Source organism: Natrix helvetica (genome assembly GCF_964273705.1).
Source record: "Natrix helvetica genome assembly, chromosome: Z".
Lineage (NCBI taxonomy): Eukaryota > Metazoa > Chordata > Lepidosauria > Squamata > Natricidae > Natrix > Natrix helvetica.
Genome location: NC_138554.1, coordinates 106,556,012 through 106,583,541, shown reverse-complemented (window position 1 = coordinate 106,583,541; position 27,530 = coordinate 106,556,012). Strand labels below are relative to the sequence as shown.

Here is a 27,530-nt window from a genome sequence, read left to right as displayed (position 1 = left end):
TGAATTCTGATTTATATCTAATGCAATTTGTTAAGACTGTGCACACATAATTTTTTTTGAACAAAGTGCATTAGAGTTTGCATAAGTGTAGGAGAAGTGTTTGTTTTTGTATTATTTTTCACATTTCTAAACCTCACATTTTCTAGAAGGCGTGCTTTGGTCCATAGAGATTGACTCAGATTAAAAAACTACAAATGTTGCACCAACAAACCAAGCCACTCTCTCCCAGGCAAGTGAGGTGAAGCAAATTTTTATCTCAATTTGATTTATATACACAGTATGTACCTGGCCTAAAGAACCTGATGCCAGCCATGTTGTCCTGTGAACCAAAATTATCTCAAATACACCATTTACCTATAATGGCAAGCATTTTACAACATTCTCATTTCAAACAAGTATCTACTCAAGGGAAATCTGGGCTATCAGGAGCAATTCAACCACACTAGGACTTAATCACCAGAATTAGTGGTGGGATCCTGCTGGTTTAACAACTGATTCGGTGATCGAGTTTTTTGCGTATGCACATACCTAACACGCACTCTGCACTGTTTTAACAAAACCTATTTTCCACGTTACTTCTGGGGAGTAACACAGCTGAGGTGTGGCAATCAGCTCTGCCGTGTGAATCAGGTGAGAGGATACAGGTAAGTAAAGTGCAGGGTTGGGCGGGTGAGCTGACCTGATCATCAGAGCAAATCCGTTCGCACCCAGCTGATAGTTAGAGCTATCAGTTCACTGGAACCAGTTCAAATCAGCTGAATCCCATCTCTGACCAGAATCAAGGCACAGCAATCTCTAGGTCAATTCTCACCAGTCTTGATGAATGGCCTCCAAGAAGCCCACCAGATATCGTATCCCCATTTGCACTGGAGGAAGGGCTCTTGAAAGAACCTTTGAGAAAGAACTTTCACCTTTCAGAGAAAGGTTTTGCAGCTTTAAACTAATTTTTGATAGGGGTAAATTTGCTTCCAGATTTTGAATGGTACTTTTCCAATTTTTGAATGTTCAAGTAAGCTTTTCTTCAACCCACCACAACCTAATAATGAGATAGGGAAGACTAACCAAATGCTCTAACAATCCTACTGGAAAGACAACTGTTTTATACTTATTGCAAATCTAACCGTTCATTATTGTTGCCCTTAGCAGAATTTTCATACAGTAACCACACTGATTGCTTTGTATGTCACCAAACCTAAGAGTTTTATCACAGAACCCTTGCCTTGATTCCTGTCCACAGGCATGAACAATAAATCAGTTTAACTGAAACTTTACAGTTCCAGATTACTTTCAGGCCTAAAAGTAATCTCCTTATCGCTTTGATATTCATTAAAGAACTTTTTTTCCCCTAGCATTCTATTTTTAGTAACTCTTTTTAAGCCTGTCTTAATGCTTGATTTAGACTTCATGATCTTGATACTATAAGATTCAAACAACTGTCTATTACAAAATGTTACGCTATCATTCCAATTGAAGTCTATAACTAATGTCTAAAAGCAGCCCATCTAGACTTTTTGACAAATGAATCCCATGCTTGATATTTTTTATAGTGGTCCAAAGCAGACATTCAAATATTAGAAAACAAATCCAACTCAAAGTATGCCTACCAGTCTGTCCCAAACTGGTACTTCCAAATTTATTGGTGCTGAAATTCCAAGCATTTCCAGGCCAACATGCATTTCTTTTAAGAAGACAATAACTTTAAACCATTTTGAGTTTGTGAAGATTCCATTCCCACCTTCTAAATCTAGAAGAATATTTTCTGGAACCTCTCAAGGTCATTAGGAAATAAAATATTTAATTATAAGCATATTTATGTATAAGAATTATGTATAATTATTTTTGATTTTGGTCAGATTATGAAAGCTGAATTTCATGAAGCTTGAGGTTTCATAAATGATGAAGAAGACATTGTTTAGTAGGTGATCATCATACTGACTTCAGTTAAATTGGAGCTTGTTTTGCATTTTTTTAAAATTAATTTTTAAAACGAAAAGCCAAATGATGCTCTACACTGCATTCTTTCTTTATTTGGATTATGGTAATTAGCTATTGAACTCTCATGGATGCTTCATGTTTAAAAATACAATTATTTAAACTTAATCTGATGTAATCAACTGATCATGTTGTGATGTAAGTCTACATTCTGGGACTATACCTTAGAAGGAAAATTGTAAAATATAGTAGAACATTTTTATAAAAGTGAAATCAAAACAATCAAGATGGTGGAACAGTCTCTTTGTGAGTGTATAATACATTTGAAACCTTAAACAAAATTTAATAAGGAGAGAATGAAAGTTGAGCATAAAATAATGTGTGTTGAATAAAAGGAGGGCTGAAAAATTAAATGGGATAAGTTGCCAATACAGTAAGCTAATTGTGATAATGGCTGTTCCACACATCTAGTATCAAAAGCAGAGGTGGGTTGCTCCTGGTTGGGCCCAAATCGGGTGAACCAGTAGTGGCGACGGGAGGCTCCACTCACCCACCCGGACGCTTCTGTGCATGTGCAGAAGCTTCACATGTGCAGAAGTGTCATATGCTAGCGCTAGCATGCACACAATCATGAGCAAACCGGTAGCCCCAGGATTTGAAACCCACCTCTGATCAAAAGCATCTGAAAATTAATAGGAGATACTGTTTTGCCTATATTTTGTTTGTAAGCTTTCAGTTGCTAATCATAATGGAGAAAAGAACTCCATAAAATATCCCTCAGTATGAACTTGTTTCCTGGCTTTCCATTGTTTTCAGGTTGTTATTGTGTAGGAAGTTATCACCCAGCCCTATCCCAGAAAAATGAAATATCCTAGGAAATATTGAAAAGGCAGAATATTTCCCTGGGTGTGAAAAGGAAGAAACATGTTTTATTAAAGAGAGAATAGCTCCCTACAGCTTCCTGCCCATCCCCCTTTGTCAATGAGCCATTGCCCAAGCCAGTCCACATAATAAAGCGTTCTCCCCTTCAGCTTCAGTGTAATGGGATTAAGGCAGTGCTTCTCAAATAGTGGGGCGCGCCCCCCAGGGGGGGTGCGAGGCTCCGTAAAGGGGGGCTCGTTTGACCTCAGCAAACACTGTCATATTGGATGTCCAGATCGGATTATCCGACTCACTCGCAAGCGGCGTCCCACACGGCATCGGTTGCCTAGCAACTCTACGGCTGGAGAGAGGGAGCAGCGCGGCGCGATCACTGGAGATTGTCCCAGTGCAGCCCCAGTAGCAGCCCGACGTGGAGGACCACGTGACCGCCAACGCACGTGACACATGCAGAGGACCCGTGGAGACATACAGGAATCAATACGCCGGTTCCTAGTGCCACTCACAGAGGAGAAAGAGCGATAATAAGGGTCAATATCCATTACAGGAGCTGCAAGTAGATACGACCCCCAGGGATGAGAAGACAGGCGGAGAGAGAAGGAGAGAAGGAGATAAAAGAAAGTCTTCCGAAGGCTAAGACGAGGAAATATGACGAGGCGTATGTAGCGCTTGGCTTCACTGTGACTACGGTGGGAGATGAGGAAAGACCGGTGTGCTTACTATGTCTAAAAATGTTGGCAGCGGACAGCATGAAGCCAAATAAATTAAGTCGTCACTTAAAGACATTACACCCCAATCACGCTAATAAGCCGCTTGAGTTTTTTCAGCGAAAACGTGTCGATTATTGCAAACAATCATCCCGCTTTCTGACTGCTACTTCAGTAAACCAGCGAGCATTGTTGGCATCATATAAGGTGGCGTACCAAATTGCTCAGTGCAAAAAACCCCACACCATAGCAGAAGAGCTGATACTACCTGCAGCATTAGACATGGTCTCTGTCATGCTGGATGACGCAAGTGCTGCAAAAATAAAAACTATCCCTCTGTCAAATGACACCGTTGCTAGATGTATAAATAACATTGCTGATGATCTTAACGAACAGCTGGTAAATAAACTCAAGCATAAACGTTTTGCCTTACAATTTGATGAAGCAATTGACAGCAACAAAGACTGCTTGTTTATCGCTTATGTACGTTTTGAAAAGGCAAATTCCCTGTGTGAGGATCTACTTTTTTGTAAATATGTCAGAGACAGAGCCACGGCTGAAGAGCTATTCAAAATGCTAGACTGCTTCCTGACTGAGAATGGGCTAAAGTGGGAGAATTGCATGGGTGTTTGCAGTGATGGTGCACAGACCATGGCAGGGATGAGAAAAGGACTTCGGACACTCATCAAGAAGGCCTCACCTAATGCTGAGTGGACACACTGTATTCTACATAGAGAAGCACTGGCATCAAGGCACCTTTCCTCTGAATTAAAAGAGGTTATGACTGACATTATAGGAGTAGTCAATTTAATAAAGACCAGACCACTAAAAACAAGAGTTTTCTCTGCTATCTATGAGGAGATGGGAGCTGAACATCAAGCTGTGCTGTTTCACAGTGAAGCAAGGTGGCTGTCACGAGGAAAAGTGTTGTCCCGAGTTTTTGAGCTCAGAGAGGAGATAAGAATGTTTTTGGAGCAGGAGCACAAGTATGACGTTGCAAGAAAGTTTAGTGATGTGAACTTTCTGATGAAACTTGCTTATATTATCTGAGTGACATATTTGGAAAGCTCAATGAACTAAATCTACAGCTTCAGGGGAAAAATCAACACCTCCCTCAGGCCACAGACAAGATCAACTCTTTCACTCGAAAGCTTGCAATGTGGGGCAGGCGACTTGATGAAGGAAGTACCGTGTCATTTGAGAACTTGCAGGAATTTGTTGACATTACTGACTATGATGCCACCTCAGTGATTCCATATTTTAAGCAGCATATTTCATCACTGATAGGATTCTTTACAAAGTACTTCCCTGAAAACAGTTCCCAGTATGACTGTGTGAGAGATCCTTTTAATGCACCTGCTCCTACTGGTTTCAGTCTTGCAGAGGAGGAGCAGTTCATAGAAATCACATCTGACTCCATATTGAGACTAAGTTTCACATCCCAGACACTGAGTGAATTCTGGCTGAGTGTGGAGAAGCAATATCCACTCTTAGGACAAAGAGCTGTGCACATTCTTCTTCCATTTGCAACTTCTTACTTGTGTGAGATTGGCTTCTCTGCTGTTGCTGCTCTGAAAAGCAAATACAGGTCTTGGATACACATTGAGAAGGAGATGAGAGTTGCTGTGTCCTGCTTCAAACCCCCCTTCGAAAAGCTATGTATTGCAAAACGTGCTCATTGTAGCCATTAATCCAGACATCACCTCTGATTAAAAAATCAGCTCAAATTATTTTATATATTTTTGTTTTGCAGGTTAAAGTTTTTTTTAATATTGTGTTCCTTTAAATCCTGTGCTCCTTTAAATCTTTTCTGCTACAGTTAATAAAACTATTCTTTGTTGTAAATTGATCCACATTTCTTTCTTTTTTTATTCTCTTATACGTTAATAAGGATACAGTGTTATGCAGAGGTGTACTTATAACAATTTTATAGACAAATGATACTATTTACAGTCGCGCGGGGGGCGCGAAATGTTTTCTTCTTCCTGGGGGGGCATGACAGAAAATAATTGAGAAGCACTGGATTAAGGCATGATCAGCCTTTATTCACTCACCACATGGCATCTGAGAACTCAACCAAACCTGGATTCAAAACACAGCCTAGAGAGTTGCCCCTGCATGGCCCCATGGGAGTCTGACAACCAATTAGAAGACAAGCTCAAGATCAAAGGCCAGACAGGGCATAAAACCAGGGACTCAGCATCTAAGTCCTTCCTTCCCTTTCTCTTCTTCCCAACATTGAAGCATGTGGTCACCTTTTCTGTTCAGGATTCAAGCCATGTGGTCCCGTCCTCCATTAAAACCATCTTTCCAAGCAGCCTCCATGTCTCCAGTGTCTTTTTCCACACTTGGAGCCAACCAGAAGGACATTTCTTTCAACAGTTGTTTTTAATATTCAAAACTAGTTTACAGCTCTGATTTCTTGATGTGTTGCCAGCTGAGTACTAATTACCGTAGCTCTAATTCTTTCAAGCCTTTCCATAATATGAATCAATGTTATGACAGTTTCTTCCATCTGTTATGATACCAGAGATTATAAGATTAGATTTGAAAAGATCTTGTTCTTATCAAGCATCATGGCTGGTCCTACCATACGGAGACAAACACTTTTAAAAATGGTCAAAGACCAGTGTAAGAAGAATGGAATGCAAGAAACTAAAAAGCATAACATATGCAACAAAATAAAATTATATATAACAAGCTAAATAGTATAAATGCAAAAATATAAAAAGGATCTTTAAAAAGACTGAGTCTAAAAGGACGGTTGGAGCAATCGATGCACATAGTGGAACATGGCAAGATATTTTCCTTTCCAACGTCTGTTCACAAATCACGAGTTCTTGTACTACAAGTCTTTCCTCGATTATAAGGTTAAAAACACTGTCAAATAGGCTGATACAGAAGCAGGACTGCGCACGCTGATTAAGGGAGAGATTAGAAACAGGTAGCCACACCCACGTGCGACTTCTCCAGTTTCCGCGGGTGCTGAATAGGAAAGCGCATTTCCACTCAAAGAGCGCATGCTCCTCTGAGGCAAAGACGGGCAAAACTTCGCGTTGGCCAAGAGCGCCTGCGCAGAGCTTCTGCACACGCGCGCAGCGAAATCACCCAGCGGAAGCGGCGAGCCTTTGGTGCCTGAGCGGGGTTTGGGAAGATGTGAACTGCATCCGGGGCACGATTTCGCCCATTGTCTGGGTTACGGAATTGGCCTAGGAGATCGCGCAGCCTCCCATTCAGCCTTAGCGCGGTTGCGATCTGAAGGGAGCGAAGCTCCCTGACGGGTACAGGCGGTTTTCTGTATGCCCGGCAGCAGCTGCTCGGATACAGTGAGTAAGTCCAGCAGCATCCCTGCAGCGACTCCTCCTTGTTCGATTCCCTTCGCCCGAAAGAGCTGCTGTCCCTTCGGGGCTCTTGTAATGCATCCTTGCCGTAACCGGCAGCAAAAGCGTTTCTCCGGCCGTTGATGCCCGCATCTGCTCGGTATCTTCCTCCTTTACAGCATTAACTCCGGGAGTGGATTGCGGGCATCTTTTCTCCTTGTGCCCTTCATATGGGGGCATTTTTGTTGCGGTTTCCCTCGCTCTGACACGCTTTCCCCAAAGGGACGCAGCCTTTTTTCCCACTACCCACTCTTTCCAGAGCATAAATTGTATTGCTTTAAGGGGTCTGGGGGGCTTTTTTTTCCTTGATGATTGTTCCCCTTTGAAATAGCCATTAATGATCACCAAAACAAACAAACAAACAAAAACAGGGGGGGAAAAACCTCAAAACGTGCTCCCTCTCTCTCTCTTTTTCCTACAGTGGATCGTAGCTCGAAGAGGCAGCAGGTGAAGCCTTTGGCAGCTTCCCTGCTGGAAGCTTTAGATTATGACAGTTCAGATGACAGTGACTTTAAGGTTGGAGATGCTTCAGGTAAATAAATGCTTCTCCCTCTCGTTTTTTTTAAATACTTTAAAATTGATTCTCATCCCATCAATTTGCCTCCTTCTTTCCTTTTCCTTTTAAAATAAAATGTCTTTTTTAAAAAACGTGACTTAACTATTCCTGGGTGGAGTGGGGAGGAATCATAGTGTCTAGATAGTACATAAAATAACTATCTTTAGAAATATGGGTTCACACATGGCACTGAAATATAACATGCTTTGTTTGGTTTGGGTTTAGGAGACTGTGGGAATCAAGCCCAATTACAATTGATTCAGTAAATTATAGCTGAGTGCTGACTAGATTTACACATTGCACTGAGTCAGTACATTCCATAATGGTTTGTTGAATATGGCACTATAGACTCATATATGCACATTTTACAGGCCAAAGTGACTGAGTTTAATGCAATATATTGAACCAAACTAAATAGCCACAGTGGATGAATATAGAATAACTTTCAAGGAGTACAAGGAGAATAACCATTGAAATAGGAAAGCAGCGTTCTGACACTTATGAAAATATGAGAATTGAGGCAAGTCAATAAGACATAAGATAGAAAGGATCATGCTTTTATCTGTCTTCTTATATTAAAAGGTAAGGTGTAGGTATTCTATTTTTCTTGCCATCACCACATTTATACAGTGCTTTTCTAGCCCTCTCTCTTTCTTCTTCTTTTTTGTAGCCTCTCTGGTTTCGTCTACGTTTGTGAGTAATCAATTTCCATGATTACTCGCACACTATTGGAATATAACAGATATGTTCAAAGCATGAACAGTCTGGGTAATTTTTTCCTCTCAGTGACACAGCTTTCATAATATTGGTTCCCTCCTTCATTTGGTATACAGGTAATCCTCGACTTAATGATCACAGTTGAGCCCAAAATTTGTATTGCTAAATGGAACATTTAAGTGAATTTTGCTCCATTTTACGACCTTTCTTGCTTCAGTTAAGTGAATCACTATAGTTGTTACTAACAGTGATTAAGTGAATCTGATTTCACCATTGACTTTTCTTGTCAGGTTACAAAAGATGATCACATGACGCTGGGACACTGTAACTGTCATAAATATGAGTCAGTTAAGCATCTGAATTTTGATCACGTGACCATGGTTGTAAGCGTGAAAAATGGCCATAAGTCACTTTTTCAATGATGTAACTTTGAACAGTCACTAAATGAAGTGTAAGTCGACGACTACATGTATAGTGCAGGAAGAAAGCTGGAACTGTTATCCAGAGTGGCCCCTATTTCATAATACTATAATAATGAAAATAACCATTATTTTCTCAGCCATTTTCTTTCTTGAGTAATTGATATTAGCCAGTTTCTATTATATCCTCTAGCAGTCGAGTAAAAGATTTATATAATTTGATGTTAGACTATTTTTATCTAGAGGCTTCAAAACCTTCTACCCAACTAGTTTTTGATTTTAAAAATCTTTAGTTTAAATCTTTTTTAAAAAGCAAGAATCCAAGAAAAAAATTGTGGTGGGAATGTAGAAATGAAGCATGGCACATGGGGATACCTTGAAATAAAGGCACATAGAGCTGTATATTGTGCATTTCAAAATGTGATTGAAAGCAAATACAATGTATAGACCTCCATCTGAAAAATCACCAAGTTGAACTTGAATTAAGCATGAGAAATGAAATTTGGACTCCCAGTATAATAATTGTTTTGCCTTGTACAAGTTAATGTGTCTTGTAAGTACAGAGTTGGATATACACTATGAATCAGTTATGAATTATTCACTGCACTTTATGTATAAATGTGTACAAGGAAATGTTTCCAACCATTTTTATAGCTGGTAATGGAACAACAGATTGCTTGAAATAATAATGCTGAATCTAATAAGCTTTTTATTGATCATTGGGCAATTACAAAATCATTATAGTATGACAAATATAGATAGTTTAAGAATCTCTGCAACTTTAGAAAATATAGTCTCTTAATCAATGAATATAAATTTGGATTAGTTCTATGTAAAGTAGATACTTTGCTTACATTTGATGTTATGAGCTTACATGCTTTTTGTTTGTAAGATTAGTAGGAGACACTATGATCATGTCACATTAAATAGGTTCTATTTATTAATTCTGCTAATATGGCAAACGACATGTCATTATCATTAGTTAAACAGTTGTTGGAGTATAACCAAGGTAAGTAGGATCAAAGAGACACTGGGAGTTGCAATGTTGAATTACATTTTCAGCATACCATTTATTGGGAACCTTAGTTTGGATGCTAAATATTCTAGTTCTCTGGCATTTATAGGGTAAAGTTTTTTCATCTGATAAGTAACATAACAATAACTAAAATTTATCAAGGTATATAACATTAAGCTAATTTAAATCTGATCAATATATTGGTAAATACTGTTTTTCATGTTAGCATAAATAAATAATTTCTAATTTTCCAATTTGAAACAGTTTGGTGAATACATTCAGAGTGATAAAACAGTACCACAAGTAATTAATATTGAAATTATGAATTGAAATTAATTACATCTAGTATCATTATTCATTTATAAATTTATAAATGAAAAATTATAAGATATTAATTTGGTAGTTCATTTTTTTATTGGGGTGAATCAAAGTTCATCTAGGGTATAATAAATCTAAGTAATGACTGTGCACCTTATATAAAGTTTGGGCTATGGAATCTTGGTTATCCTTTACATCAGATTTCTCCAAGTTGACATCCTCTGTATGTATTGTGACTGTGACTCTCAGAATTTATGACAAGTGTTAGCAACTTGTTACTGCTCTAGGAAGTCTCTATTGAATATAATCTTACTGAGGGTTATAATGACAGTACATTAGAGGATGTCAAGCTTTATAGATATACCATTGAATCAATGTTACTATCTAACAAATCCCAAATATTGTGGGGATATCTTCCCCCAAAAAGGTCAAAGCATTTTTATTGCCTAAAATATATATATATTATTTTAATAAACACCAGAAGAATTGGAATATTGTCTGTATGACATTCAGATTGTTTACTACATTATTAATTTCATGAATGTCATACTAGGTAAGGAGCTGGATTAGCGACTACTTAAATAGCTATTTGTACATTTGAATATTTGTACATGATAAGCTATTGATTTTAAGGAAAATGACTTGGGAGAAATCTATCCCATCTGAAAATACATTTTTACTTAGCCAATCCCATTTGAAGTTTATTATGTAACCATATCAGAATTCATACAAGATATACATAATCATCCTTTATATCTTCACCAATAAATACTGTAGCACTATAACAATTTTATATTTGAATCTACTTTTTCAGTGCAACGGCAAAAAAAACCCCTATATTATAATAATATCATACAACAACTTTCCTAGTCAGATGTTTTCTTAAGCCAAAACATTCGCGTTACTGTGAAAAAGTTCAGCTGGAAGTCACAAAGGTAGAACAGGCAGTTATATTTTCATATATCTATCGATATATATGAAGTCTCAAATTCTTAATCTTGAAACTTGTTGCATGACTTTGTAAAAATCTTTGCTAATTTAGTTTGTAACTTTTTTGTGAGATAAATTTTTAACTAATGCAACATTTAAATGTAAATTCTTGAAACATGATGAGGACTTTTCCAACCTTATAAACCCCAAATACATTGGATCACAACTCCTAGAATTCATAGTCTTGAAGATCCTGGTTATAAATTATAGGAATGGTAGTTAGAGATATATGGAGATAACAGGATAAAGAGGATAAAAAAACCCTACATTTCTCTTTGTGTTTTTTTAAAATTGACTAATCTCCTACATTAGGTTGATGAAATGCTGTTATTTGAATGTGCCTTTGCATTTTTTTATAAAATGATTGAAATGCAGCAGTTTTTTCCCCCTCAAAGGTAGTTTGGCCTGTCATTTTAATATGAACAAATAATGGTTATTGTAGATTGCCAGTGTTGATACATAAGTATGTTAAAACGCATTCATCATTTTCAGTTCTCCAAATTCTGAAGTTTATAATATTGCAGCAGAATTGCTTGCAGTTCATGATGTGAAGCTTTCAATTATATTTTACTGGAGACTTGACAGGAGATTAAGTACAATAAATATCAATATTTCAGAAATATTTCAGACTAATTCATGCAACTTTAGACTGGCTTAGCCAATCTAAATTAGAGATTTGCCCTGATTGAAAATTATTTCTTCATTTTTATATAGGAAATGCTATACATTACTACCTTTTTAACATTAAAAATATAATTTTGGTATGGGCAACTTACAACCAAAAACCAACATACAACTAATCAGAAAAGTTAAATATCAAAATAAAATAATACAAAATAAAGAAGGTACCACAATCACTTCATCATCAGACTTGGGAAACCAACTAGGTCTTCAACCAAAAAATCCAGGATTTGCCATGCTTTTTCTCACCCATCTTCTGGTTTACTTTGACATTCCAATTTGCCTCAAGAACAATAAATCCATTGTATTTATTATAATTGATAATTCAAGAGAAATATAATTTCTGAGACATCAAACAAATATCATACTAAATAAATATATACAAATCAATTACAGGTTAAATGAGTTAAAGATTCTTTCCAAAGTTTTTAAAATGAGTTGAGCAAACTATTGGCATTTTCATTTTGAAAGAAACGGAAATACATTTTTTTTTAAAAATTGAAACTCCTTTTTTCAAGCTACAGTGATCTGAAAGATCAATCCACTAAGTTTTATGTTTGTGTTAAGAGAGCAAACCTTGCAATTCACTTTGTGTCTCACAGGAGAAAATGGTATGTAGTAGGAGAAGATGGGTAACAAGAAGCACAACATACACCTTTCAATACATAGCACATCTGTATACATACAGTTAAATATTTTAATGATAATTGGTAATTAAATTATCCTGGTGAACATATGAATATAGATATTACTTATCACTGAGTCAATATTAATACAGGTAACCCCCAAATGTTGCATATTTTAATTACCGTATATACTTGAGTATAAGCCGAATTTTTCAGCCCACTTTTTGGGCTGAAAAATCCACTTCGGCTTATACTCCAGTGAACAAAAAAAAGGAAGGAAGCTTCTGGAAAGGCGAGTGACAACAAGTCTCCCAGGCTTTAATTTGCCGAGCTGTGCGCACGCGCCTGTTTTCCACGGCGTGGAGCAGCGGCGAGATTCTGGGCGGCGAGCGATGATTCCGGGGGCTATCAGTCCCCCCTCGCGTTCCTCATCTTCCCGGATGGCCCCTGGAATCATCGCTCGCCGCGCAGAATCTTGCCGCTGCTCCACGCCGTGGAAAACAGGCCCGTGCGCACAGCTCGGCAAATTAAAGCCTGGGAGACTTGTTGTCACTCGCCTTTGCAGAAACTTCCCTCCGAAGCGTTCCGAGGGAGGGCTGTAAACTTCCCTCCGAAGTCTTGGGATGTTCTGAGGAGCCCCCCAAGGCAAAACGCCGCTGCCAGGTAGTTAAAAGTACGTCTCTGATTCGTCTCTGTCAGTCTCTCTCTGATTCCCTCTGAATGAGACAGACAGACAGAGAGAGGAACAGAGAGAGGGAGTGAGGGAGGGAATCAGAGAGAGACTGACACACACACACACAATTAAAGCAATTTTATTGTTATCTACCTGTATTTTTATTTTTGAAATTTACCGTGAGCTGCTGCATTTCCCAGCCTCGGCTTATACTCGAGTCAATAACTTTTTCCAGTTTTTTGGGGTAAAATTAGGGGTCTCGGCTTATACTCGAGTCGGCTTATACTCAAGTATATACGGTACATTTATTTTTACAGAAATCTTTCAAAAATGAATAAGCAAATTTATATATAATAGTACTGCATTTTTCATTTAGCATACTAACCTTGTATATGTTATAATGCAGACTTTAGAGTTGTAAGGTTCCTTCACATGCCAAATTATTTTATAAATTTGCAAAGACAAGTAGCTTTGGCAATTATAAAATGAGTAATAGGGATTGACTTTAGCAAAATAACGTTTACTATAAAAAGTTGATTTTTAATCAACTTTATCAATAATAAAATATCCTTTTAATTGAGTTCCATTGCTCTAATTCTATCAACATATTGCATCCACTTCGTTGGCAGCAATATTGTATGGAAGAGGTTTTCCACTATTTCCTACAATATTTTTTTTTTAAAAAGAGTTGAGTTAGGAATACAGCCGTGATATTTCCTAGTGGACTCTCATCCAAACACTAACCAAGTCTGCTACCTGTTGAGACTTACTCCCGTGTGTGTGTGTGTGTGTGTGTGTGTGTGTGTGTGTGTGTACTTTCCATCTATATTTTAACAAGAATATTGTCTTAGAAAATATATTGATACTTCTTATTTAATGTTATCATTTTAGCTCCTCAGTTTATACTCAGATTAGATTAAAACAAGACATTTAATATTTCTAGTAGTATTCAAGTTTCCTATCTAATTGTTCTGTCTCAATTTGCATTTTTGGTTAATTGGTGCTTGTGATGGCTTTCTCTTCTCCAGCTTCTGTTCCACAGCTTTCTCTTCTGATGCTAGAAAACAAGGGAGAAGAATCCTCTATGTTGCCTTGAACTTTTGGAACATATAGAAACTCTGCCTTTTGTTTCTTGGTTGAGAATGACATGTGGCTTCATTTTTCTCCCAGATATTGCTAGTCTTTGCCATGTGTGTCAACAATTGAGTATATGAGGTTTCATATAATATTATCATAATATTAATATAATAGTCCAATTAAATATGGAACACTGGTAATTATCAAAGTATGTCATTGACTCCGTAGTTAAGTTCTGCTTTGTTTACTGATTAGCTAAAATGCTTTATTCCAAAGAATAATGGCATATGCATACTAGAATGAAAAAATCTAGAGGATTTTTAAAAAATCAGCTACATAGGAAGTTATTCAGAAAAAAGATGGAGCATAGATGTGGACCACCTTGTAGTTCCATGCTGTCTTTCAAGTGAGTGTTTCTGAAATTGTTTAACTTTGAGTGCTGTCATGTTCTGGCCTTTAGAAAAAAGAAGTCATTGAGATGACCATGTTGCTTTTGTGTTGCATGTATAAGAGTCTTTTGAGAGCATTATAATTTCATCTATTCTGTATAAATGCAAAAAAGATACACATTTATAGTTACATTTATAACCTTAGTATGTCTTATTAGTATAACGTGTTATTGTTTTTTTCAACAAAAGTATCCCCAAGTAGTCCTAGCTAAGATACCTGTTCATGAGTTATGTCCTTTATATAAATGATATACATGATAACACATGTGTCCTGTTTTTTCTAAATCAGGGGTGCTCCATAGTAGTAACTGTGAGAGGGATCTTGGAGTCCTAGTGGACAATCATTTAAATATGAGCCAGCAGTGTGCAGCAGTTGCAAAAAAAGCCAACACAGTTCTAGGCTGCATAAACAGAGGGATAGAATCAAGATCACGTGAAGTGTTAATACCACTTTATAATGTCTTGGTAAGGCCACACTTGGAATACTGCATTCAGTTCTGGTCGCCACGATGTAGAAAAGATGTGGACACTCTAGAAAAAGTGCAGAGAAGAGCAACAAAGATGATTAGGGGACTGGAGACTAAAACATATGAAGAACGGTTGCAAGAACTGGGTATGCTTAGCTTAAGAGAAAGAAGGACTAGGGGAGACATGATAGCAGTGTTCCAATATCTCAGGGGTTGCCACAAAGAAGAGGGAGTCAAACTATTTTCCAAGGCACCTGAGGGTAGAACAAGAAGCAATGGGTGGAAACTAATCAAGGAGAGAAGCAACTTAGAACTGAGGAGAAATTTCCTGACAGTTAGAACAATTAATCAGTTGAACAGCTTGCCTCCAGAAGTTGTGAATGCCCCAACACTGGAAGTCTTTAAGAAGATGTTGGATAGCCATTTGTCTGAAACGGTATAGGGTTTCCTGCCTAGGCAGGGGGTTGGACTAGAAGACCTTCAAGGTCCCTTCCAACTCTGCTATTGTAATTGTAATTAAAATTGGACTTCTTCAAGGGCCAGATCAGCATTGTAGATCTCCACCGGCCAGCTGGGGGTGGGGGGAACACTTTCCCCCCCAAAATGGGGTGCGGTGTGGCCACCTACAGCCCCTCTCCCCTCCTGTGCCCTGTTTTGACCGGAAAAGTGCTGCAGGAGGCCATCCAAGCTGAAAACTGGCACAGGCTGAAATGGAGCACGTGGGGGGGGGGGCGCACACAGCCTCCCCGCAACCTGTTTGGGTTTCAGGAGGCACCATGGGCCAGTCTTTTGATATTTCCAGGTTGGCCCTGTGGGCCAAATTTAAGCACCCCATGGGCCAAATCCGGCCCAGGACCTTGGGTTTGACACCCCTGATCTAAAACAACCAATTAAAGATTCAAAGGCTAGAGTAGAGGCTTAAATATACCCAAATAAATTCTAAAATTTTACTTTATATGTTATTCTTTCCCTTCATCGAAAGATTTCCTGATGGTATGGCATCTTTACAGAAAATAGGAAATAAAATTCAATGTATATGTTGAATAAATTAGATTTCTTTTACAATTAAATGCAATTACACTATAATGTTTGTTCAGTAAAATGATAATGTACAAAAATTTTGATATGATTGTTTTAATCACTTCAAGAATTGTAATTGTTTCAGAAAAAATAATGTGTGAAATGATTTATTAATCTGTTTAAATCACGTATTTAGTTAGTCAGTTAGTCTAGCAGAATTAAATAAAACAATTTGGGTGCTGAGCTGATCAACTAAACTTTGGTTTCCAGCTCATGTCATAAAATGAGATAGAAACACAGCTTAAAAAGCAATTTTCATAGGTTTTTATTATAAAAATGCTATTGCGGGGGGGAGGGGGGATTGCCCAGATAAAAATAGCTTGCTACTAAGAAAATAATATTTAATTTGACTAAGCAGATTGCCTCTATCTTTCTTTTAAAAAATCTTTTTTCTTTTTGGTACATTTTATTTTGGAATTCTTTTTTTAAATTCTCATATGCTCAACAGATTCTGAAGGCAGTGGACATGGCAGTGAAGATGGATCAAAGGATAGCGGAGAAGGTTCCTGTAGTGAATCAGAAGAAAACATATTGGAGGAAGAGCTGGCAGAAGAAGATGAAGAAGGGAAAAAAGCAGAGAAAAAACCTAAAAATTCAGGTGAAGAAGAACTGCCGGTAACAGTGAAAGGGACTATTAAAACTGAGAAAAAAGAAGAGGAGGAGGAGGAGGAGGAAGATAGAGAAGCAGAAGAGAAGGCAAAAAAGAAAAAGGAGAAAGAAAAAGAGGGAGAGAAGCCCAATGAAGGAGATGCTTGTGTTGATGAGCACACAAATGAGCCAAAAAAGTGGAACCTGAGAAGAAATCGACCTCTCTTAGATTTTGTATCTATGGAAGAACTGAATGATATAGATGACTATGACAGTGAAGATGACAATGATTGGCGCCCAACTGCAGGGAAAAAGAAGGGGAAAAATACATTACGCAGAGAAGGAAGTGATGGTGACAATGAGGATGATGAAGATGATGGGAGTGGAAGTGATGAGGATGACAATGAAGAGGAAGGCAATGATGATGAAGATAGCAGTGCTGCTAGTGATGGGGAATCCAAGAAGAAGAAAAACAAAGCTCTTAGCAGAAATAGTGTTGATGAGGAGGAGCTGACAAATGATAGCCTGGCTCTTTCACAAAGCAAGAGCAATGAGGTAGAATAGCCAACTTTATATAATCTTCTGATGAAAAATGGAACCTACTCTACAGTGTGATTCCTTTGAAATTATTCTTTAAAGCTATGCAAAGTTACTGAATAGTGGTTGCATTAAGAGACTCTTAATTGTCCTGAGTTCTCATTAAGATACCTTTGCTTCAGCTTTATTGAAATTCCATTAGAAGTTTGGATTTAGATTTTTGGTTTTTACAGTATGAATTCTGGATTCAGATTTAAATGTATTTCTGATGTAACTTCTAGTAAGAAAGAATTTGCTGCCCCTTTTTACAGCAAATGCACAAAAGTCCCATGAAAAGTAAGCATGCACAGTTTCATGGGCAAGATGATTAGTGCTAAAAATCAGTACATTCCCTGTTTTACCAGGAGCTAGGGATTTATATTCAATAGAAACACAAGTCTGTCTTGTGTATGTTGACACACAAGAGTGTATTATAAAGTGTAATTTTTAAAAATCACGAACTTTCACAAGAAAAAAGAGGCTTGATATCAAGCTTTTATTTATTTTCTTATGGTGAGACATTAAGATGATTTGCTTTACCATCATTTTCTGGTCTTTAATGATCTTTTATATACTTTTTTTAGGAAGGTTATGTCAGCCTTTAAAAATGTTACAATTCAGCTGTATTTCTTGAGATTGGGATTGGTTTTATTTTTTTACCAAAGAAATTTTTCATTATTGTTTCTGAAATCTTAAAATCAACCAATTTATTTAACCAAAGGATTTTAAATTAATCTCATAACTGAATCCTATAAGTGCATGTATTAATTCTATAAGTATACATTATTAAGCACTAAATTATCATTTGAAAGGTTTTAAACTTTTAGATAACATATAAATCTTTTCAAAGTTTAAAAAATAAGATGTTAAAACATTATGGAAATTTGCTTTACTATTTTAAAGGCAGAGCTCAATTGTTAATATATGTTGTGTTCATAAAGAAATTAACAGAGCAGCACTGGTTAACTTGGATTGCCAATAATGGGACATCCCCTATTCTTATTTGGAATTGTTATTTTAGAGTAACAGTGTAGCATCAGATTTTCAATAGATTATGATTATCTGTTGATTATAAAAAAGACAGCAGACTGTTATCCGCTCAGTCATGTTCAAGAGGAATAGCCATATAAATTTGCTAAATAAATAAATAAGTAAATAAATAAATAGAGAATGAGTTCTATTTAAGCAACTCTTAGAAATTACCTGCAGCTAATAAAAGCTATTAGGATCTTGCTTAGGGTAAGTGGGATTTTTCCCCCCAGATGTGTCCCATCTGTGCCTAGCATTTTCATTTCCAATTATGTTTGCATATACCAGTGCATTGCTATTGTGCTTTATAGCCTGACTATATGTGATATGATAGATACTCTACAATTGTTGAATTTTTTTGATCTTTTATCAGTATAGCTTTTCATAGGAGTGGGGGTATGCCTTTAGGCTAGTTTCCCAGTTAAGTTGCTCTATACATTTTACAAGTATTAATATTCTGAATATTTTAAAGTTTTTTATTAATATTATACCTACAATATCAAAAAGCAGAAGGAGTCAAAACCATGCTCAGCAAAATTGACTTTGAAGTTTTTATTGCAGCATGTCTTACCATCATACTTGGAAGCTGTTCTTAAGAACCAAAAATGCATCTTCACAGTTTTACATTATTGGAAGCTATTGCAATGAAATCTTCAAAGATTTTGTGGCTGAGTATAAAAGTTTCCCTCCCTCCCTCCATCCCTTCCTTCCCCCCTCTCTTTTCCTCTCTTTCTCTCTGTCACTCACAAACTCATACACATACAAATTACTTTTTTAGACTGAAAGCTGCATCTGTGTTCTATTTTAAGGAATGAAAAAAAAACTGAGGGCCAGAGAGATTAATTACTCTGAATCACATTGCTAAATGCTATGTGCAGTTTTGCTGATGGTAATCATTGCTGTAGTTTGAAATCTCTCAGTGCAACATGTATTATAGTTAATATTTCAATCTGGTTTTCTGAATTCTCAGCCTTGATCATTTATTATGTATCTACTTCCTTTTCTCCTAAAAGATGTGAAAATTTAAAAAATTAATGCTTTTGATATCTCAGTCAAAGAACATATTATATTTATATAATCTAGAGGGTTTTTTTTTACCAAAGTTTGGTACAGTAGTCATGTCTGGTTAGGATATGAAAAAGCATCTACCTGGCAAGGCCATGCTTTAGTTTATACTAGCATAACTATCTTTTATAACATTTTATATTTTGTGAAAGTGTTGTCACTTAAAGTAACTACTTTAAATTGTCACTTAAAGTAATTTAAGCATTCCTTACTCTGCTATTCATATTCATATGAATCACTATTCATATTCACTATTCATTTCCATGAAATGTCCTAATAACACTATTCATGTTGTTAGGGTATTTCATAGAAATGTCCTAACAACAACCATGTTAATTTGTTAAATTTTCTGATGAGTAAAAATTAATTGGGATTCAGGTGCAGTTAATTTTCCCAGATTAGGGTCTATTTTTGAAATATTGCTTAATAAACAACTTTTATAGTACTTTCAGCACCTATAATTATAAATTATTTTTCCCTGACGTATAAAAATCCTTAAACACAGTATAAAGAAAATAGGATGCACCAAAGAATGGATTTGAACTTTTATGCACAAAATGTCCTATTTTGGGTGCAAAACTGCTGTTTCAAATGAGAAATGAGTTGATGAGTATTTTAAGTCTATGAAGGTTGCAAATGAACAATTTCTGTTCCAAATACTGCTGTTGTGAACTTGGGATATTTCAAAGAAATGCTCAGGGCAACTTGTTTCATATTTGAATAGTTATTTAGTGCTGAAAACAAGAATTATTTCATATGCGGATCATCATATGTGACACAGAAACATATACATTAGAAAGATAATCTTAATTTATCAGAAAAAAATTATATTACCATAATAGTTACTCTGAATTCTGTGAGGCTTACTTGGAAGCAGGTATATATAAAACTAGGGCCCTAAAATAGAAATTATAGTTTAATTTGCATAGTGTATATGACAAAAGCCAAACAATTGTTTTAAAGAAAAAAAAGCAAGTTTTTCCATTTTGTAAATATATGTGCATATAACAGCATCATTTTAGAAATTATTTTTCTAGATGATATTACTCTAACATTTTGTTTAGACAGTAAACAAAATTAGTTCATGTATTCAGAAATATTTTACATTAGAGAATTGTAAATAAATGGAAATTCTTCATAATACTATAGATCAGTTTTTTGCAAGTTCTAAATATCAGTCAATCAGAATAGAACTGGAAGGGTCCTTAGAGGTCTAATCCAACCTCCTGCTCAAGCAGAAGATCCTATACCAGTGATGGCTAACATTTTTGGCGCCAAGAACTGAAAACACAAATACACCCATAATGCAATGTGCGCACGCTCCATCCCTGTGCATGCATTTTCGACCCCCACATGTGACCCACCATGCACATGTGACTCCCCATGTGCGGCCCCAGTGCATATGCATGTGATCCCCCTGTGTGTGCCTTGCCCACAGCTTGTGCGTCTCCCGCATGTGCCCTGCCCTCTGCTCATGCATGGCAGAGACATGAAAATCAGCTTGCTGGCAGGAGGCACGTGTGCATGTGTGGCAGAACTGAGTTGGGGCAATGGCTTGCATGCCTGCAGAGAGGGCTCTGCATGCCACTTGTGGCATGTGTGCCAGAGGTTTGCCATATCTTTAAAACCTCCAGTAATGTAGCATCTACAACTTCTGAAGGCAAGTTGTTCCACTAGTTAATTGTCCTCTCTGTTAAGAAGTTTCCCCTTAATTCCAGGATGCTTCTCTCCTTGATTAGTTTCCATTGCTTCTTGCTCCATTGCTTCTTGTCTTTCCTTTTGGTGCTTTGGAAAATAAGTTGACATCCTCTACTTTGTTACAGTCTCTCAAATATTGGAATACTGCAATCATGTCATCCCTAATTTTTCTTTTTTCTAGATTAGCCATACCCAATTTCTGCAATTATTCTTCATATGTTTTTGTCACCAGGCCTTTAATCTTTTTAGTTGCTCATCTTTGTACTTTTTCCAAAGTCTCATTATCTTTTTTATAAAATAGTGACCAGAACTGGATGCAATATTCCAAGTATGATTTTACCAAGGATTTATAAAATGGTACTAATATTACAAACAAAGGCCAAGTTTTGCATAATCATGTGATGACAAACGTATGACACACGTGCCAGAGGTGGTATGCAGAGCCCTCTCTGTAGGAATGCGCGCCATCGCCAGCTGCTCTTCTGAGTTTGGCTGCGCACTTGCGTGCTGGACAGCTGGTCTCCGCATGAAGACTAGCTGGTCAGTGCGCATGCCCGTTGGACATGTTCGCGACAGAACCTGGAAGAGCAGCTGGCCGCCCATGTATGCACACCAGCCTGCTGCTCTGTTCCAGGTTCCAGTGCTCCGGCACATACATATGCGCATGCCCATGCACACGCTCCAGTTTCGGGGCATGGTGCCAAAAACGTTAGCCATTACTGGCCTAATCTGTGTTTGTACCTTTGGGTTTTTTGGTCAAGGTGTAAAACCTTGCTCTTTTCCACCTTAAATTTTCCTATTGGATAAGGCCAATATTTATCATTCATGAAGATATTGAAGAATACTGGGCCTAAGATGGAACCTTGTAGTACTCCACTTACTTTCCTTCATGTACATATAATACCAATAAAAACTACTTGTTGAACATAGTTTGTCAGCCAGTTACAAATCCATCTGGGGGTGTCTATCCCACATTTTTCTAACTTACTAATAAGTAGGTTATGGCTACGTTTGTCAAATGCCTTACTCAAGTCTTAATATACTATGTCCACAGCATGGTCTACTAATTTAATCACTGTTAAAGAATGAAATAAGATTGGTTTAACATGATCTGTTTTTTAAAATCCGTGCTGGCTTCTAATGATAACTGTATTTGTTTCTAGATGTTCACAGATGATGACCATCATCAGCAACATTATTATTAAATAATTTATTCATTAAACATGAAACAGCCAACTGAACATTCAAAAATGCATTACATATACCATTGACTGGTGCTAATGGTTGATACGGTTTGCTGCCAGCGTCCTAGGCATCAACCAAGTACCTTCTTAAAATATAAGATGTTCAGAGTAGCGCAGTTTTTTGCAGTTCCGCTGGTATTATTGGAGGAAGCTGAAATTTGTTGATGTATCTTATAAAATTCTTGGACATGGTGCCAAGCACCCTGATGACAATGGGTATCACTGTTACATGTTTCATCCATAGCCGTGTAGTTTCGATGGCCAGGTCACAATATTTCATTATTTTTTCTAATTATTATTATCTTTTCCAGTAACTTTCCAACTATTGATGTTAGGCTGATTGATCTGTAAATTCCTGGGTCTGTTTTTTTCCCCTTTTATTGAAGATGGGAATCACATCAGCTGTTTTCTAGTCCTCTAGTAGTTCCCTGGTGTTCCAGGATTTTTGAAAGATGCGGTTCAGTGCAGTAGTAAAATCTACTTTTTTTGCCCACCAGTTCTGTGGGCGTGGCTTAGTGGAGGGGGGGTCATGTGACTGCGTGGTCGTGGCCAACTTTCACTTTTTAAAGCATTTTTTCCTGACTATTTGCCCGAACTGGCAGGAAAAATGCTTTAAAAAGTGGGGGAAATCAGCTGTGAGCTGGGTGATCCTTGGAAGCTTTTTTTTACTACTGGTTCATAGAACCAGGGACAGTCATCCCTACCGGTTTGGCTGAACTGGACCGAACTGGGAGGATTTTGCCCCTGGTACAGTGATTCTGATATAACATTTACCAGCTCTTTCAGAATTTTGGGATGCAGATTCCAATTATTTGTATTCATCAATATCAGACAAGTGTTCTTTTACCATTTTCTTGTTTATTTTAATTTTTATTCCTAGTCTATCTTTTATAGGTATGTTTTTAGTAGGTTGGGCTATAATTTCTTTTTGCGTTAAGACTGAGTTAAGCAGCTCTGCTTTCTGTCTACTGCCTGTTGCTTCCTTGCCATCTTCTCTATTGAGTGGATTAACTGTTTCCTTCATTTTTTTCTTGTTTTTTTATATTGTGAAAGAAACGTTTTAATTGTTATCTTTGACTTTTGTTGCAAGCCTTTGTTCATTCTGAGCCTTTGCTTTCTGACTTCATCTTTTCAGATTTGGACTGCTGAAATCCTGCTGAATTATGTGTTCCTCTGTCCATTTTTTGTACTTACTCTTTTTGTCTTTCAGTTTATTAGAGATATCTTTGTGCAACCATGCTTGTTTCTTCTTGGATTTCTTGTTTTTCTTTTTCAATGATATTGTGCTGGACTAGGCTTCAAAGATCATATTTTTCAGAGTTTCCCAAGCTTCTTGAGTTGTTTTCCCCTTTAGGATTTCAATCCATAAAAGTTCTGATTTTAACAAACTCAGACAGAGTCAAAGAAAAAATCTTTGGCTCTGTCTCAGTTTATTAAAATCAGAACTTTTAAAATTAGCTTGTATTTGCCTTATATTGAATTCCAATATGACATAGTCACTCTCGGTCAAGGTTCCAGAGACTTCAACTTCCTATATCACTTCTTCTGTATTATTAAGTATTAAGTCCAGTATAGCTTTTTCTTTAATTCCCTGCTTTATCTTTTGTCAACTAAGTTGGTTAGGAATCTGTTCAATCATCCACTTGCTGCAGAGATTTCTCTCAGGTAAATATCAGGGTAGTTAAAGTCTCCCATTGCTATTGTGGTATGTTTCCAAAAACATTTGTTAATTGGTTAGCAAAGAGTTCATCTATTTCTTCTGTTAGATTGGATGGCTGTAGTGTACACCGATAGCATAGCAATGTCATTATTATTATTTTTTCCTTTTATTTTGACCCATATGGATTATAGGAGGTTTCCTCTTTGGTTTTGTGCATTTCTGTAAGATATAGTGATCTTTTATATGTAGTGCAACTCAAACCTCCTCTTTTGTGAGGTCTGTTGATTTTGAATAGTTTGTATTCTTCCATCAGTACATTCCAGTCAAGAGTTTTAATCCACCGTTTCATTAATGGTACCTATAACATATTTACCTACAGGCACTAGTACCTCAGGTGCACCATTTGTTCCCTAAACATTCAACATTAATATATATGCATTTAACTTCTTTATGTGCTTTGGATATGTTTCTTATAATCTCCTACTTTGTGACTGGGATTTCCTTCCTTTCCATCACTTCCTACTTCATTATGTTTTTCTTTTTCTTTCTTTCTTCTTTCTCTTTACTCCCAATCTCTTCATATGATTGGTTTCTAGTCATTTTTTTTTCTTGGAATTAAGTTCTAGAGATTATGAAGATTGCCCCCCCCCCCCGGCCTCTTCAATTAGTTTAAAGCTCTTTTGTTATGATGAGCTAGTTGTTTTCAGAATAATTTTTTTCTAGTTTTTGTGAGATGCAGCCCATCCCTTTCCAATAGCCCTTCATGTAGGTGATGCAGACCATGGCCTAGGAAGCCGAAATTATGTTAACGATACCAGTTTTAAGCCAGTTCTAAAATCCTTTGCTCCCCATTGGATGTTGGCCTTTTGCTGAAGTATAGTTGAAAACATCACTTTTTCTCCTAATTCTTTAACTTTCTTCCCTAGCTATTGGTAATCTCTTGTTATTGTTTTCAGATTTATTGTTGCGTGATTGGTCCTCATATGTAGGAGAAGAAATGGGTAATAATCTATGGGGTTGGTTATTTTAGTAAGCTAATCAGTTACATCTTTGATTTTTACTCTATAGCTCCCCAGATTGATTGCCTGGTCTGCAGACTATAGTTTCTGTTTCCTTAAGAATTGAATCTCCTATCACCAACATTCACCTTTTTATTTCTTGAGGAAATCTGGAATATTTTTTTTCCTGTTGCAGGAATGCTTGCTTATATTTCTTTTCTTTTTTTTTAGAAACTATTGATGAATGCTCTTTTATCAGTGTCTGTTATGAAAGTTATTGTTAGTTCCAGAGGGGCTTCATTGGAATAGGCTAGGGTAGAGAGTAGGGGGTTTGCTCTTGGTTGTTGTGGTTTTCTTCTAAAAGTGACATGTTTCCATCACCCTTCCTCTTTAGGTTCATATACAGGATCATTTTAATGGAAGCTGTGTGTTCGCTATTGTGTTCGATTTGAGTGTGTCGGTTTTCTTTATGTTCATATATGGGACCATTTTTTTAAGAAGCTGATTACTCCCTATTGTGTTTTATTTTGGTGTACTCTTCTGGTTTAGGTTGGGATTTCTCTCTTTGTTCATTGGTAAAAACTCCAGAATTCCTAAAAGTATCCATTAGGAATTATTTATTTAAGAGATGTCAGTACAATTGCTGTAGATCTAGAACAGTGGTTCCCAACCTTTTTTTGGGCCATGTCCCACCTAAGCATCTCTAAAACCCTGGTTTCCCCCTCCCCCCGTGGCATATAATTCTTACTTTACTCAAAAAATGAGTTCTACTCATATGGAGGAAGTCTAAAAGGCCATTAACTTGGTTTAAACAAGGTTCAAATTGCCCCCATTAAAAATCAAATTGCCCTTCCTCTGGGGCATGGACCCATGTTGGGAACCACTGATCTAGAGTAAGTCAGTAGCGGTTACATAACAATCACTTTTGTAGTACAGTGCATTGAATTTCTTAACTTTAATTCTGAATTTCAGAAAAGAACATTTAATCATTAGAATTTTAATTTGGTAGAATGTGGCAGTTCAAAGTCTAAGCTGAAAAATTTCAGTGATGTTTTGGGAATGGCTTTCCCGTGATCTTAGCAGAACCATTTCAAAGCAAATTATCAGTTAATTGTCTGTTTTAGAAGACATTATTTATTGGAAACCTGTAAGGTTAATATAGGCTTTTGAAATAATAACAGATCCTAAGGACTTCTCTCTAGTATTCAACTACTTTTTCCTTCAGGGAGAAAAAAGAACCATAGCAAGAAATGCTCTGATAACATTTTCTCCATAGCTCCTAATTCCAACCATGAAATAAAAGTGAACTGCCGAGATGCCTAAAAGGAAAGTTTAATTAAAGTATCTGTGGCTCATCACACTAGAATACAAAGTTATAAAACTGTAATAATCAAAAGTGGATATTTTGTTTTTCACAATTCCAAAATAAGTAGTTAACCCACTGAAATCTACTGGGTCTTTGTGATTAATATTAAGTTTTTCTATAGAAAACAAAGTATTGTAAAATCTGTAGCCGCATCTTATCTAAAATGCTTAAGGATTCATATACGTAAAGCTGACTATGATGCCGTCATGCTTCAAAATAATAGAACCAGTAATTTAAACTCTTTCATATGAAAATCCTTAATAATTTCAATCCCAAATATTACAGGTGATTTGGTTTGAAATAGGTCTGATTAATACTAGTTTGGAAATACTTCTGTTCAGGTTCTAGCCTTTTCAGCCACTATATTCATTTGGATTTAATGGAGCTTCAATGGTAGTGGAATGCTTGTGCTCATTTCCTGAAGTGTTGAAATCTTGATTGATTCCTAATATTTTATGAATATGACCTAACAAATGATTTACTCAAAAAGTGAGATATTTCTGACCTGTATTCATTCCCCTTCATTCAATTATTGGGTCTCTTCATTTCTTCTGCCATTACTTTTTGATTAGTCTGCAAATATTCTACATCATTATATTTTTGCAAATGTCCTTTTTGTTGTTGTTATGGTCTGATACTTCAGGTGTGTTTGTTATTTTAGTTAAATTTGCAATTTAAGAGTTGATAAAGATTTTAAGGAGTATTTAATTAGAAGTAATCTGACTTTTGCTTTGTTTTGTTTTCGTTTCTACATAAATCTTTATTACCTTGCTGTCTTTTCAACATAAGAAATGTCAGTATATCATAAAAGAATAATTATCCCTGATGTAATTAAATTATATGTTCTCAAAAATTTGTTAAAGAAAAAAATACAAATTCTTAATACTTTTATTTGACAATTGTAGAATATGAAAGGATTTTTTGGGTGGTCCTATAATGGGTCAATTTTAAATAATATAGTAAGAAGTTAATTATGGCTAAATAAGATATTTCTTTTTTAGGAGTAAGCTTCACTGAAATTGGGGGTTTTCTTGGAGTAAATGTATTTGTAGAGTGACTTATGTTGCTTAAAATTTTCTAGGAACCATGTGCTTCAAAAGCTGGGCTTACAACAGTTTTAAAATTAATTATTGGTATATTTGCCCTGTGCCTCTGTGGGATTTTGTTGATTGTTTGCAGATAGTGACAATGATATTGTCCAGCTGAATACTGATATTAGTGAGAAAGTTGATCAGCCTAGGAAGATATTACTGAATATTAGAGAAGAACGTTACTAATACAAATTTTAGAATTGCTGTGAATTGGAAAATCACAGAAAAACTGTGGATACTTTAAAGATA

At 36.5% G+C, this 27,530-nt stretch overlaps 2 protein-coding genes across 12 annotated transcripts in view; both read left to right on the top strand.

Annotated features, from left to right (window-relative positions):
* Window positions 1-3,386: 3,386 nt before the first annotated feature.
* LOC309401597 (zinc finger BED domain-containing protein 5-like) lies at window positions 3,387-4,568 on the top strand (the record flags this gene model as incomplete). The annotated part of the gene is made up of 1 exon (XM_081970664.1): window positions 3,387-4,568. The coding sequence occupies one exon, from the start codon at window positions 3,387-3,389 to the stop codon at window positions 4,566-4,568; it is 1,182 nt and encodes a 393-aa protein (XP_081826790.1).
* Window positions 4,569-6,657: 2,089 nt separating this feature from the next.
* The window catches only part of PHF14 (PHD finger protein 14), a 152,962-nt gene continuing 132,089 nt past the window's right edge, over window positions 6,658-27,530 (top strand). For 10 of the 11 annotated variants that reach the window (XR_014176826.1, XR_014176827.1, XM_081971456.1 and 7 more), the window contains exons 1-3: window positions 6,658-6,848; window positions 7,320-7,430; window positions 16,415-17,109. Coding sequence is in view for 9 of the 11 variants with exons in the window: in XM_081971456.1 (XP_081827582.1) it covers window positions 6,818-6,848; window positions 7,320-7,430; window positions 16,415-17,109 (837 nt within the window). In the remaining 2 variants the exon portion in view is untranslated. The remainder of the gene's footprint in view (window positions 6,849-7,319; window positions 7,431-16,414; window positions 17,110-27,530) is intronic. The other variant, XM_081971459.1, reaches the window with a different exon arrangement.